The 12,421-nt window shown below is 40.7% G+C and overlaps 1 protein-coding gene across 8 annotated transcripts in view; it reads left to right on the forward strand.

The window, feature by feature from the left end:
- pax8 (paired box 8) overlaps positions 1-12,421 on the forward strand; it is a 28,525-nt gene that overhangs the window by 5,678 nt on the left and 10,426 nt on the right. For 3 of the 8 annotated variants that reach the window (XM_037116189.1, XM_037116195.1, XM_037116196.1), the window contains exons 1-2: positions 8,257-8,414; positions 11,148-11,308. The exons of 1 other annotated variant lie outside the window; for it this stretch is intronic. In XM_037116189.1, the coding sequence (XP_036972084.1) occupies positions 11,287-11,308 (22 nt within the window). In that variant the 5' untranslated portion in view covers positions 8,257-8,414; positions 11,148-11,286. Of the gene's footprint in view, positions 1-7,902; positions 8,050-8,256; positions 8,415-11,008; positions 11,309-12,421 lie in introns of those variants that run through there. 4 more of the 8 variants (XM_037116193.1, XM_037116191.1, XM_037116190.1 and 1 more) reach the window with 3 other exon arrangements.

A 12,421-nucleotide genomic window follows, 5' to 3' on the forward strand; every position in this document is an offset into this window, starting at 1 on the left:
CTCCCCCTCTCTCTCACTTTGCTCTCCGGTCCCCCTGATCCCTCGTTTGCCCTCCCACAGATGACAAATGTAACACTCAGACAAACAGCGATCAGGGCCATACAGCATAATGTCAGCTTAGATCAACACCGGCACAAAAGCAAATATCACAGCATCAACACTGCATTACAAGCGCTCCTCCTCTGCCGCCGTGTGTGTGTGTGTGTGTGTGTGTGTGTGTGTGTGTGTGGGTGAGAGCGTGTGTGTGCTGTTATTACGGCGGCTGGCCCGGGTCACTGGATCCCAATCTCGCTTTCAACCTCATCAGCCAAGCTATTGACAATGTGCTTGACGGAGAATTACACGACAGTAAAGGCCTAATTACATTGCTATTACCCTGGGCTGTCCATAATCGTCAAACACGACACATCAGTGGGACTCCACAGCAGTAAATCTGCAGGCGCTCCCTCTGTCTCTCTTAATGCCTGTTACCATTACGCTGCTAGCATTTCTTTCCACTTTGTCCTCTGTTGACAGCAGACAGCCAAATCTACTGAAGTCAGTCACACTTTTATTATATCAGACTAATACATATCACATTGACTGTATGGAAATATATGCCTGCAGGGGAAGCTGCACACTTACCTTCCCCTTTTTTTCACTAATACACACCTCCCCTTGTGTAGGTGTGGGTCCATCAGGACATGATAGAGAATATAACTATGTTGAACAGCTTATTTTATTAGCTCCTTTTTTTGCCTGTCAGATGTTTTCTATATGAAATTCTAACTGTAGGATACATTAAATAACCCGGTATCTGACTCCATCTCGGCTACAATGCACATTAAAGCCACTGCATTAAAACTGTGAATGTATCTTTAATTTGAGGTGCCTGGTTGCAGAAATAAAAAGCCTAATTCAATGGAAGCTTATGAGAAAATGATCCTACTTCTCACTGACTTTATTACCTCAGTCAACAGCTTCTTGATGAGTTTATGGCCTCATTGCTTGTTTAAAGTCTTCTTCAATTCAGCAGGATGTTAATTTTGTAAGCTGTTGTCTAATTATGAATGAAATAGACGATAAAGAGGAGTATGCTTTATTGTGTGGGTACCTGTCTGTTTGGAAGCAGGAAGCAGAGAGGCGGTTGGCTGGTAATAAACATAATCATATTACATCCACGGGGCACACTAGCACATGTTTTTGAAAAGGTTTTAGGTGAGACATAGACAACGAGCAGGATTGTGGTTCATATATATGGCCACCACCTCCTGTTGAAAAGAAACCATGAAAATTATGTTCCCTAATGTTTGTTAGGAGAGAAATGGGCAGTGCAGTAACATAATCTCAGCACTGCCTAGTTCAGACAGTTTTATCTGAGTTTGGAGAGATGCCCCCGACGCAGTCAGCAGAATAAATGTAAGTTAAGTAAGTTTCTGCAAAACCACAGATAGGTTCAAGCTGCAATTTTACGTGTGTTTAGGTTGATTTTTTTAATTTTTATTTCTCTCTTGTCTCTTGTCTGTGCTTATGCTCTGGTTACCTTTATCATCAAAAACCATTTGATTAGGGTTAAGAAAACATCGTGGTTTGGAGTTAAAATACCTGTTTTGGTCTCCATGACCACAGATGGAGATGGTCCAACCTCTTGAGACACATGATTGAATCTGGTTGCCACAAAGATGGCTGGAATTCCCAAAACCTCCCTATGTGAAAGATGGCTAATAAGCCCATCATGGGAACGTGATATGACACAAATACCACATGGTATGAATGTCAATCCTGATCGTATCAGTGGTTTGTAGAAATGTTAACGACTGACATTACATCCCTGTGACCTTTGTGTCATTTGGGGCGTTTTTGTCAAGAAAAGAGTGCTGGGTTAGTTTAACATTGTCCTTTTGAACAAACAACCAATATTTTAGTGATTCAAAGTTGTTTGAAAATCATTAAGGTTGCTGTTTAAACCCAACAAATGAAATCAACCTCATGGTAGCACTAAAGGAGAGGAAGGGGATCTAAAGTCATTATCTGGGTACCAAGAATGAGTGTACATAATTTCAGTTTATCTGACAGTTATTGAGATATTTGTTGGTTTTAATTCCCTCTGCAGTTCCCATTACTACCACCTGGGAAAAATTTCAAAATATTGTATTTTGGAGGGTTTCTTTTTTTGTAATTTGGTTGAACTGACCCTTTACGCTGAGTCAATTATGAATCCAGAGCGCTTCTCAAACGCTTCTGCAGCAACAAAATCTTACTCTTGTGTAAAATGGCCCATAAGTGTCTCCCTTTGAGTCTCTTTAGCAAGTTAATTGGAAGCTGAGAGGAACAAGACACTAATCCAGAAGATGACACAACGTGTTTTGGTTTCCTCACTGACATTCGCTCAGCCTTGCTAACACAGTCGAGCTTTGATATTATATGCTACACGGACTCATACTGCTCTGTGGATAATGAGGCTCTTTTTTTTTTAACATCCATCTGATTAACTTTGTGGCCTGTTATGTCTCCACTCATGAGAGGAGCACCTGAGTTTTCATCAAACGCCTCGAAACATTACAGTCGATCGCCAACTTTGTGATGTCCGTCTCCCCGGAGACCGACTCTGACTGACAGGCATGACGACGAGGTCCACGCCGATGGAGCTCTCTGATCTTCAAAGTGCAATTACTAGTGTGTGTCAACGGGTGTGTGTGTGTGTGTGTGTGTGTGTGTGTGTGTGTGTGTGTGTGTGTGTGTGTGTGTGTGTGTGTTACTGGCCTGTATCACCCACATTGAATTCATTCACATAAATCATCAAGGCACTGAAGGCACTTTCTGGTCCATTCTTACAGTTTCACACTAACAGGACTCGAGATTAAAGATGTGTGTCTGACCAATAGAGGATTATCTGACCAGCGGTCCAAGTTGCATGTGGGCTAAACACAACTAAACGCTGCTCACAGGCCAAGCCCCTCTGCTGCTAATGGCCATTACTGCCTGTATGCCATTGTGGGCCTCACAATAGCGATCACGCTGGGATTTTGTGTGGGAGCTTGCTGGCAACAGTTATTAGCCACCCCCCACCCCCCCAAAAAAAAAAAAAAACTTAAAGGGGGAGCAGTCAAGAGAAGAACAAGAAGATTTGGGGTCCCCGTCAGCAGGAGGGACAGGGGGAGGACAGGGCGCGGGGTCAGAGGGCAACACCAAAGCGGAAATGGGAGGCACAGGGGAAACAATGGACGGGGCTGGACTGAGACAGACAAAGCTGGAGGGAGGGTGGACAGTGCACAAAACACAGGAAGATGAGGAGAAAAAGATGAGGGGATAGAATGGAGGGGAGCCAAAACAGATGGTAAAGGCTGATCGGAGAGAAAGGGGCGGCACTGAAGGGATGAAGGCGGGTGCGGGGGGCTGGAAAGATATCGGCAACACATGCATCATGACAGTAACTGCGAGGAGGAGAGGCTCGACACCTCAACATGACTGAATCCCATATGGCAAAAACACGGTACCCCACTGATCTGCATGTTTGAAGCTACCCTAAAGGTACAATTCATCCCAAAATAAAACAAATGCATATTTTCCTCTTACCTGTAGAGCTGTTTATCTGTTAGATTGCTTTGTTTTGAGTCGCCAAGTTTCGGCGATATCAGCCATAGAGATGCCTGAGTATAGAAATGACGAGCAGGTTACTAAGGTAATCCACAGAGCTTGTTGTGAGCCGTTTCATGAAGGAACTATTTTGTCTGTTATCATGAATGTGAGGGCTTAACCTCTTCAGCTCGAGCACATCTCATAGCCACAGACATTTATTTTTAATAACTTTCCAAACCTAATGAATTAGAACAAGACATTATTCCAAATGATATGTGCTAACTTAGTATCGCTATGATAAGAGACTGAGTGAGAGAAATGAGTGGTGTACCCCACCGCTGACAATGAAAACTACATCATAGAAGGCTAATTAGGGAACTCATTTCATTCAAATGTAAGGAAATATTCTGACTTTTAAAGTTGAGCTGTAAAGTTAGCAAGCTTAGTTAGCTTAATTTGCTAGCCCCTCCTCCATGAGTAGATGTGATGAGAAAACACTCCGATCGATTGCCAGTCTCTCCCAAGACGACACTGTTCCCTTCATCATACACTCCTAGTTTTGGAAAACACTGTGGTTTGGGTCAAAATAGCTACGTTACATCGGTGACTTCAGGTACAAACCTGCCTATGTTATGTCGATACATTAGTGAATTAAAAAATGTAACCGCTGATTTTCGCTTTTGCACTTGACATGAACAGCAGCCTCTTAGATCAAAGTCCTGAGCCTGTTTGACCTAATCGTCCCTATACAAAATGTTTCACTCTTTATACAGCTGCTCCTCAAGTCCTCCTTTGCGGCTGTAATAATTACTACAGCCTCTAGATGTCACCACCTGACAATACACACTCTAAGTCATAATAAGCCACTCTCACAGAGGTCGTTTTTGAAGAGCTGAAACAAAACTGGTCTTTGGATCGTCTTGAGTTACCGGGTTGTGATTTCTGGAAGAGGCAGTGATTCTGAGTTATTCAAATGTTTATTCTATTTATATAATTTTTCTCTTTTTACCCTTTGAGCGCCACATCTGGAGTGCCATCCAGCTCTATTATATTCGAGAGAAGGCAGACATTTGTTCAAAACTCGACAACTCACACCAAAACAATCTAGACACACAAACTGCACTACAGGTAAAGGGAAATTGCGTAGTTTTGAGTTAGGGGTGAACTGTCCCTTTAAGGATGATATGTCGTGTTGGCGCATAGTGGGACACCTCCCCAGAAGGCCTTTAACAGAATACAGAATTATTTTACGTATTAAACTCCCAATTAATGCGCAAAGACAGAAAAATGGAACTTGGAGAGAATAAACATTACTTATGAAAAGACATTTCTCTTTATATGTGGTGAAAAACGTGATTATCCTCGGCGTGGAGGGAACTCCTCTGTGCGGAAAATACGCGCCTCAGCACCTGTGAGCGGAGGAAATCATCGGCCTAATGGGATCATCAATAGTGAGGTGTTTCTGCAGCTATTACGGCCTAATTATGTGGCTCATCTCGACTCGCTGACCACAAAGAGACATGCGCTCGCTCGGCTGGATTTATAAAAGTTGTCATTAAGTGGCCGCTTTTGTAAACGCATTCATCTTTGCGGGAGAGAGGGGGGGAGAACGGGGGGAGGAGAGGGAGAGGGGGGAGAGGGAGACGCGTCTCTGACCGCGGGAGCGCGCACCGCGAGCCGCACATCTGCCCAGATGGAAGATGATCATGATGACTTCACTCGGGTCATATTCCTCGTGCACGTTCGCCCTGTTGTTACACGTGTTGGATTCCTTGTAGTGTTTTAAGTCCACATGCGAAGTCGTGTAAGTTTTTTTTTTTTTTGCAAATCTCTAAACGTGCCAGAATTATGTCTCTCAGCATACAGATTAATCCGACATGTGAGGTTAATTCACAGATTTTTCACACCTGGACAATCGAGTCGTTTCTTGTTTAATTTGTGCTGCGTTTAAGTGACTTCCAGGTGAGTTGGAAATATCTCAAATCAACATTAAAATAGTTGCGCGTTTCCTTATCTCTGCAGTCGGAAGTGTTTGCTCTGACCTTTTACCCTCACCTCTCGTCTCCACCTGTCGCCGCAGGTCACTCTGCTTCTGCTGTGTGTGTGTGTGTGCGTGTGTGTGTGTGTGTGTGTGTGTGTGTGTGTGTGTGTGTGTGTGTGTGTGTGTGTGTGTTGGTTTTTTTTCGTTTTTTTATTCTTTTAAAGGAGACACAAACTTTGCTCGGGGAAGTAAATCCGGAGACACGCCCGGAGACACAAGAAAGAAATGAAATAAAGCCTGAATATTTTGACTTGAAGGGTGCGAGCAGTTCAGTACGAGATCAGAGGGAATGTTTTGGAGTCTTTCATGAGTCCTTGTCGACATAATTTAAGCTGTGATGGGATTTTGGTTAATTTTGGGTCGAAAGCTGAGATTTAAGTTTATGAAATGATGATCCTCTTTTTTAAAAAAAAAAATAATAATAATAATCCAAATGGAACATATAAAGGGGAACATAAGGTAACACTTTACCACCTTTTGAACAGTATTTTTTTTAATGTATTTCCAGCATCAATAACGCATGTTATTACAGCAGGTGTTCCTTGTCCACATCTGTCAGCAGTAGGCCTGCATAGGAGACGTTTACATTCACACCAGCGTGTCACGTTGGTTGTATGTGTATTGTCAGATTTGAACAAAGACACTGTGGGCTATTTATTTTTCTACACTTTCTTTCGTTTGAATACACATCATGAAGCCCAAAAAATCGCAGATATCTAACGAAAATGTTATTTCTGTTATGTGAGTTCCTGCAAATAACTCTTAAACTCCTCATATCTCACTGTAGGTGTGAAGCGTGATTTAACGACATTTAAGACATTTCAGTTTTATGTGTGACAGTGAAAACGGCCACACGAAGATGTTTCCAGATATCCGTCTCTGTGCGTTACGACAGTCCGGATTTAGGGCGTGTGCGGTGCCTCCTGCCCTTTGGCAAAAGTGGGGCCCGTATCTATAATTACGCGCTCTTTTAATTCACTGTATCATCTCGATAGATACCAATCTGTGAGTTTTTAAATCCCTTGTTAAACTCTGTGTCACCTCTCCCCTCCGGGCGCTCGTCGTCTCCCTGCGCGCCGTGGTCACTTCGCAGAACACAGCCACTGTTTCCAGCTGATGTTGTGATCCTCTTCAGTCTCTTTGGCACTTTTATTTATTTAGAAACAGTCGCTCCTTTGTCCCGCAGCGGCACTGATGTCGAGTCATGAAGGGAGGAATGAAGGACTTCAATCACAAACTGAGGACTGATAAGGACTGCCACCGCCATTTTGGCTCCTTTTATTTATTTTTTTCTTGTTGGTAACCACAAACTGAGTAAATAGTCTATTTTATAAAACTAGGCGTTAATCCACGCTCGAGATGATGTGCGTACAATTAGAAGAAGTGGACAGATTCCTCTAATTAAAGACAAAACTCAGCACGGTTTTTTTTTTTTTAAATTAGACAGGCGACACGGTGCCGTGGTCGTCTGCCATTAGAGGTGTCGTGTTTGTTTTACAGGCTCCTGAGAAACAACATTAACAGCGTTTAAAACTCGGGGGGCTCCTGACACCCTGGTGTGACATCACGCGTAGCAGGATGAGCCCTGGTTCACGCAGCTGGGTGCAGAGAGTCAAGTCAAGGAAGACAAACTTCTATAATTTAGTGAGATTCAAGACAAAATATGAAGGAAATTTGCTCTCTTTTTTTTTTTTTTTATTGTTTTGAGGATTAAATTTTATTACTTTTATTTGGAGGATGAAGTCAGATAAGCTCACCCTCTGTGGTGCGTTAATCTCATTTAACTGCCAAGGAAACATGAGGAAAAATAAGATGTAGATGTGTGATCCAACCTCTTTTAAGTTACTATTTTCAAGGCTGTTATTAGCTTCCAAATTAGTCTTATTTGAAATGATTAACGACATCATTTTTTGTACAAATAGACGCATCTGGAGTAGCCAGAAAAAAAGGCCTGGAAATAAAAAAAAAAAAAGGTCACCTGACTTGAGATCCTTCATGATTCCAGATGTTGTGAGCAAAAGACAGAAGAGGAGAAACTGTATTAATCTGGATTTTATGTATACACATGACATGTGATAATATAGGCTAAAAGAGAACATTTCAGGGCACATATAAGGAATTAAATATGTTGGATAAAGAGTTGTTTGACTTTGTTTCCATCCATTTTTCAGGACAAGTAAATATAAGAAGAAATTATAAAGATATTCATAATAAAAAAATAAAATAAAAAATCACTTTTAGATTTTTAGGACTGGATGTTTGGATTGTTTTACTGATCTACTTTTATTTTCCCTCTTCCTAAGTTGTCCTTTCCCGGCCTGCTCCGCGCTCAGGTGTGCAGTCTACCTGTCGGGAGGTGGGGGGAGAGAAGTCTGCTGCGGCTCTCGCATGAAATCAGCCTCTAAACTGTGCGTCTGTACCGTCTAATTAAAGCGTCGCTGTCGCTGGAGGTGAGTGGAAACAAGCCGTCTCCCTCTTGACAAGTGTTTCCAGCGCAGTCTCTCTCTCTCCCGGTGGAAACACACGGGGGCTTGAGTTATCCCCGCCAGGCCACGCCCCCTCCGTCCTCTCCCCCTCCTCCTCCTCCTCGTCCAATGGCTGCGGGGCTCAGTCCCGTGCGCAGCCCCGGTTGGATAAAAACCTGGCCGGAGTGTCGGCAGCGCCCAACACAACACAAGACAACAGCGGACACACACACACAGACACACACACACACGCAGAGTCAGACAGCACCGTGTCAACAGCACCCGTCATTTGGATAATATCAGAATATCTGCTCGGGGACGTTTTGTGTGTGTTTTTTGGAGCTATAAAGGTAAGATCTCCTCTCAATACCTCGATGTTATTTTTTTTTTTTTTCTACTTGTGTGAATATCGGGAGCGAGTAAGTGATCCGCAGTCCTCACAACACAGCGAGCTGGGGGAGAAAAAGCGAAACACTGGAGACTTAAATTCAGCCAGTAAAAGCACTCTGGACGCTTCATGTCGCTCTGATGCGGTGATACACAGAAATACGAGGCGTTATTATAATGATAAGGGTAGTTTATTGTAAAGAGAGGGGTCAAAGTGTGATGCAGTTGAGCGGAAAGTTTTTTTTCCTCTCTTTTCAAAAAAGAACTGTAATCATCACTTAGATCAGCCTCAGAGAGTTTGGACATTTGTGGTGAATTATTTTGGAGTAAATCGCAGGTTGAGGTTTTTTTGTTGTTTTTTTTTTATTTTTTTTTACTATTATTATTTTTTCTTCCGCTGCAGCTTCATAGGTGGTCCGAAAATCCCCTCCCCAAAAAAATGAATGTCAGTGCTCGGGCCCGATATTAGGAGGCTGTTTACAGGCTGCATGCTGCGAGTCATACAAGTCGTGCGCCCCATCATCTCCTGCCGGCAAAGAGTTAAACTCTGCAAAATGACAACAAATGAAAGAAAATGAAGTTTAATGCGAACATGAACGTTCAGTAACCCCAGTCGCTGACCTCGTTCTGTACACGAAACTGCGCAAGTGTCTAACAACACGATCGATACGAAGGTATATTCAAATAATCCACCTGTACAATTAAACGGAAGCTGTCAGATAGAAAACACGCACAAAAGAAAGCGATCAATATGATTCTTAAGCAGTCACTTTAAAAAGATAAGACGACTGGCGGTGAATGTGAGGTGTAGTGTTTTTTCTGTAAAACAAAATGTTAAAAATTCAAGAAGATATTAACCGTATTAAGAGTAACATTCAATAACAACCAGTTCAAACAGTTTTTACTTGACTTATATTAACAATATGAAGGCGACATGGTTACACCAGACTGACCAGGAAATACAAAGACACATTGAAAAAATTAAGAAAATGTTTCTTTCTGTTCATGTCCCCAAAATCAATAATCAGTGGTGATTAATTAACTATTGATAATTATATTGTTCTGTAATCATAATAACATTTTTATTTTATTTTAATGTTCAAGGTAATTCTGTTTATTATACAAAACAGGGAGCATAACGAAATACACGTTTTAGACTTCTTTATATGTACAATATATAATAAGTAACATATATAAGCACACACATATATGTAAACACATTATGCATTTTGACAGACCCACACAATTAAGGATTTAAAGCTTTTTAATCCAAATTCAAATATCATTCTAACCAGGTGCTTTTATTTTGTAGTAGCCATTGGAAATTTCAAATTTTAACATCCAGGTTTTTGGAGACAACTTGTACAACAGCTGTAGTAAATTAACTATACACATATTTTTTTTGAAAAATGAAAAAGGTTTGAATTAAATTTCGTATTACACTTCATTTTTGAAAAGATATATCAGTGCAAGTCAAATTGTGCCACACACAAACATCAGAAGACAAAAGTTAAATATGGTTGCTGATGCACAGTGGGCTTTTCTTTTCTTTCTTTTCTTGTGGCAACAGTATTGAAATGTAATTAAGCCAGCATAGGTTTGGATGAAACACTTGACTTGTGTCATCAATCATCACCTCCAGCAGATAACTACAGTCTGTGACAGGCCGCTAATTATTTGGTTAATTTCAAAGTGTCCACCCAGCAGGACGTGACAACACCTGACACAGTAACGGACGGTGTGTCAGCTCCACACGCTAAAAATCATCACGTCTGTGTGATTCTCGTCCACTAAACCCCAATAACTGCCGTCCCATATCTGAGTTTGAGGGTGCTGCCGCTGTTTTATTTTAGGATATAAAATGTCACACAATGTTTGTCTCTTACGGTGAAGCTCACCAGCAAGCCGAGCAGATGGAAACAAGACTTTGTACATATGGAAAATAACAACTGCTACAGATTTCAAATCTTTTAGTTAAGACTTTAGTCATTTGTCTCTTTTGCTTCCATCTGTATTGCTTCTTTTTGCCTTTTTGTAAAATTCATTTGTGTCCAACAAATCAGCGAGATCACATATATCTTTAAGAGAAGTCCTTTAATTCATGTTCACTTCACATTGTGGCGAGTGCGCTCATGTTGTCTGAATCAGGTTTTCCTCCATTTTGGTTTAATGCAGATTTAAAACAGTCTGTTTTTGTTTTGTTTTTTTGTTTTTTTTTAAACATAGTCCTGAAAGGCGAATCTCTCTTCTCAAACTTTTCCCACTTGCACCAAATTTACTTTTCATCATCGTACTTTCCAAACATACTAAAACAAACAAACAAACAAACAACAAAAAAAAAACACACACACACAATTTCTGGGTCTAATACTTGTAAAGTGATTAATGAGACCAGTCAATCCTAATTACGAAGCTGGTTAATGAAGGCAAATTTTATGTATAACAGGAGCAGCCATCTGTGTTGGCCTGAAGGGGAAGAAAATCTTTCCTGTTTTGCAAACACTGATGATTAAATCATAGTACTTCCCCCCCCCCCCCGTCTTCACTTGGAAAACAGGCATGTGCAGCTGATTTGAAGACAGTATTGAGTATCTGCAGAGCCACTGTGAACACCAGCTGAGTGTTTGTTCTGTTACGAGCTCTGAGGCGTCACATAAGACGAGCAGCCAGTTTCACACAGCACTGTTCTCCTGCAGCGTGCGGTCCACAGTGCACTCAGGAGCACACTCATGCCAGACGTGGCAGGACTGGGAGTAAAAACACTTTAACTGGGACAGCGTGGAGGAGGAGAGCGTCACGTTCAGCTGGAGGAGCACCGACCAAAAACTCAGGGATATGTCCAGCAACACTGGAAGAGGTAAATACACACCAGACAAGCCCGAGCACTCAGACTCTTCTCCTGCTGCTGACCGGTTCAGCTGCACATTTCCTGTCATTAACAGGAAGTAAAAGATAAAAGTCTTTATTAAGACGAGCCTTTATTCCCCCTTAGCTGAGGTTAAGGTTTACTGTCTCTTGTGTGGGAGAAATCTTTCTTTATCGTTAAAGGAACAGCACCAGACATTAAAAAAATAAAACAAATTAACATGGAGCTCAAAGACAGTCTGAAATAAACACAAACAATAAGTTGATCACAAAGTCACTGTGGATGACAGCGTGTTTGACTTGTTCAGTTGTTTATCGTTTATCTGTGTGGCTTTAATTTGGAGAGAAATGACCCCCGAATAATTTAATATTCAAAAGCATTACACAAACATTTATCAAATAGTCAGGACGTAATTGTAAGAGTTTATTAAGGTATTTGTCAACAACTACCCTTTCAACACTTTATAATGCAGCAATAAAAAAAATGGTGGATATATAATCAAGTTAATGAAACATTAGTAAATAGTTATTAAACTGTAAACCTACTTAAACCTCTACATTTACTTTATAAATGGTTTATAAAGAATTTCACTTCTATTAATAGTCAACTAATGATCAACTACAGTTTATTTAAATAGACTGACCAATTTGGATGATTATTACAAAGCATTACCTTTGTAGTTTTGTTTAGTTTTACTATATTTTCATTTGTTGTATATTGAATTGTATAATTCTGTTCTCCATTTAATAAATACCATTAATAGTTGGTATTTTAAACTTTAGTCAATAGTTATTTCACCAAAAAAACATGTATAAAGCAAGTGTGCAGGCATTAAATAACCATTTACAAAGGTTTAAATAATAATTCTTAAAAAATTGTTGGGTTTTTTTCCCCCCAAGCATTTCATTTAATTTAATTCAACATGAATACACTATTTATTGTAATGGTTAAGACTGGTATGTTAATATATTACAAATGAAAATATAGTAGAGTGAAGCTGCGATAATAGAAATATGGCCTTATAGGAGAAGTAATAACTGTTGACAAGTGCTGTACAATAATTAACACCTTCCTCTCACTATATATGAGTGTGTTATAAATAAT

This window comes from Acanthopagrus latus, chromosome 12 (genome assembly GCF_904848185.1).
Source record: "Acanthopagrus latus isolate v.2019 chromosome 12, fAcaLat1.1, whole genome shotgun sequence".
NCBI classification, from domain to species: domain Eukaryota; kingdom Metazoa; phylum Chordata; class Actinopteri; order Spariformes; family Sparidae; genus Acanthopagrus; species Acanthopagrus latus.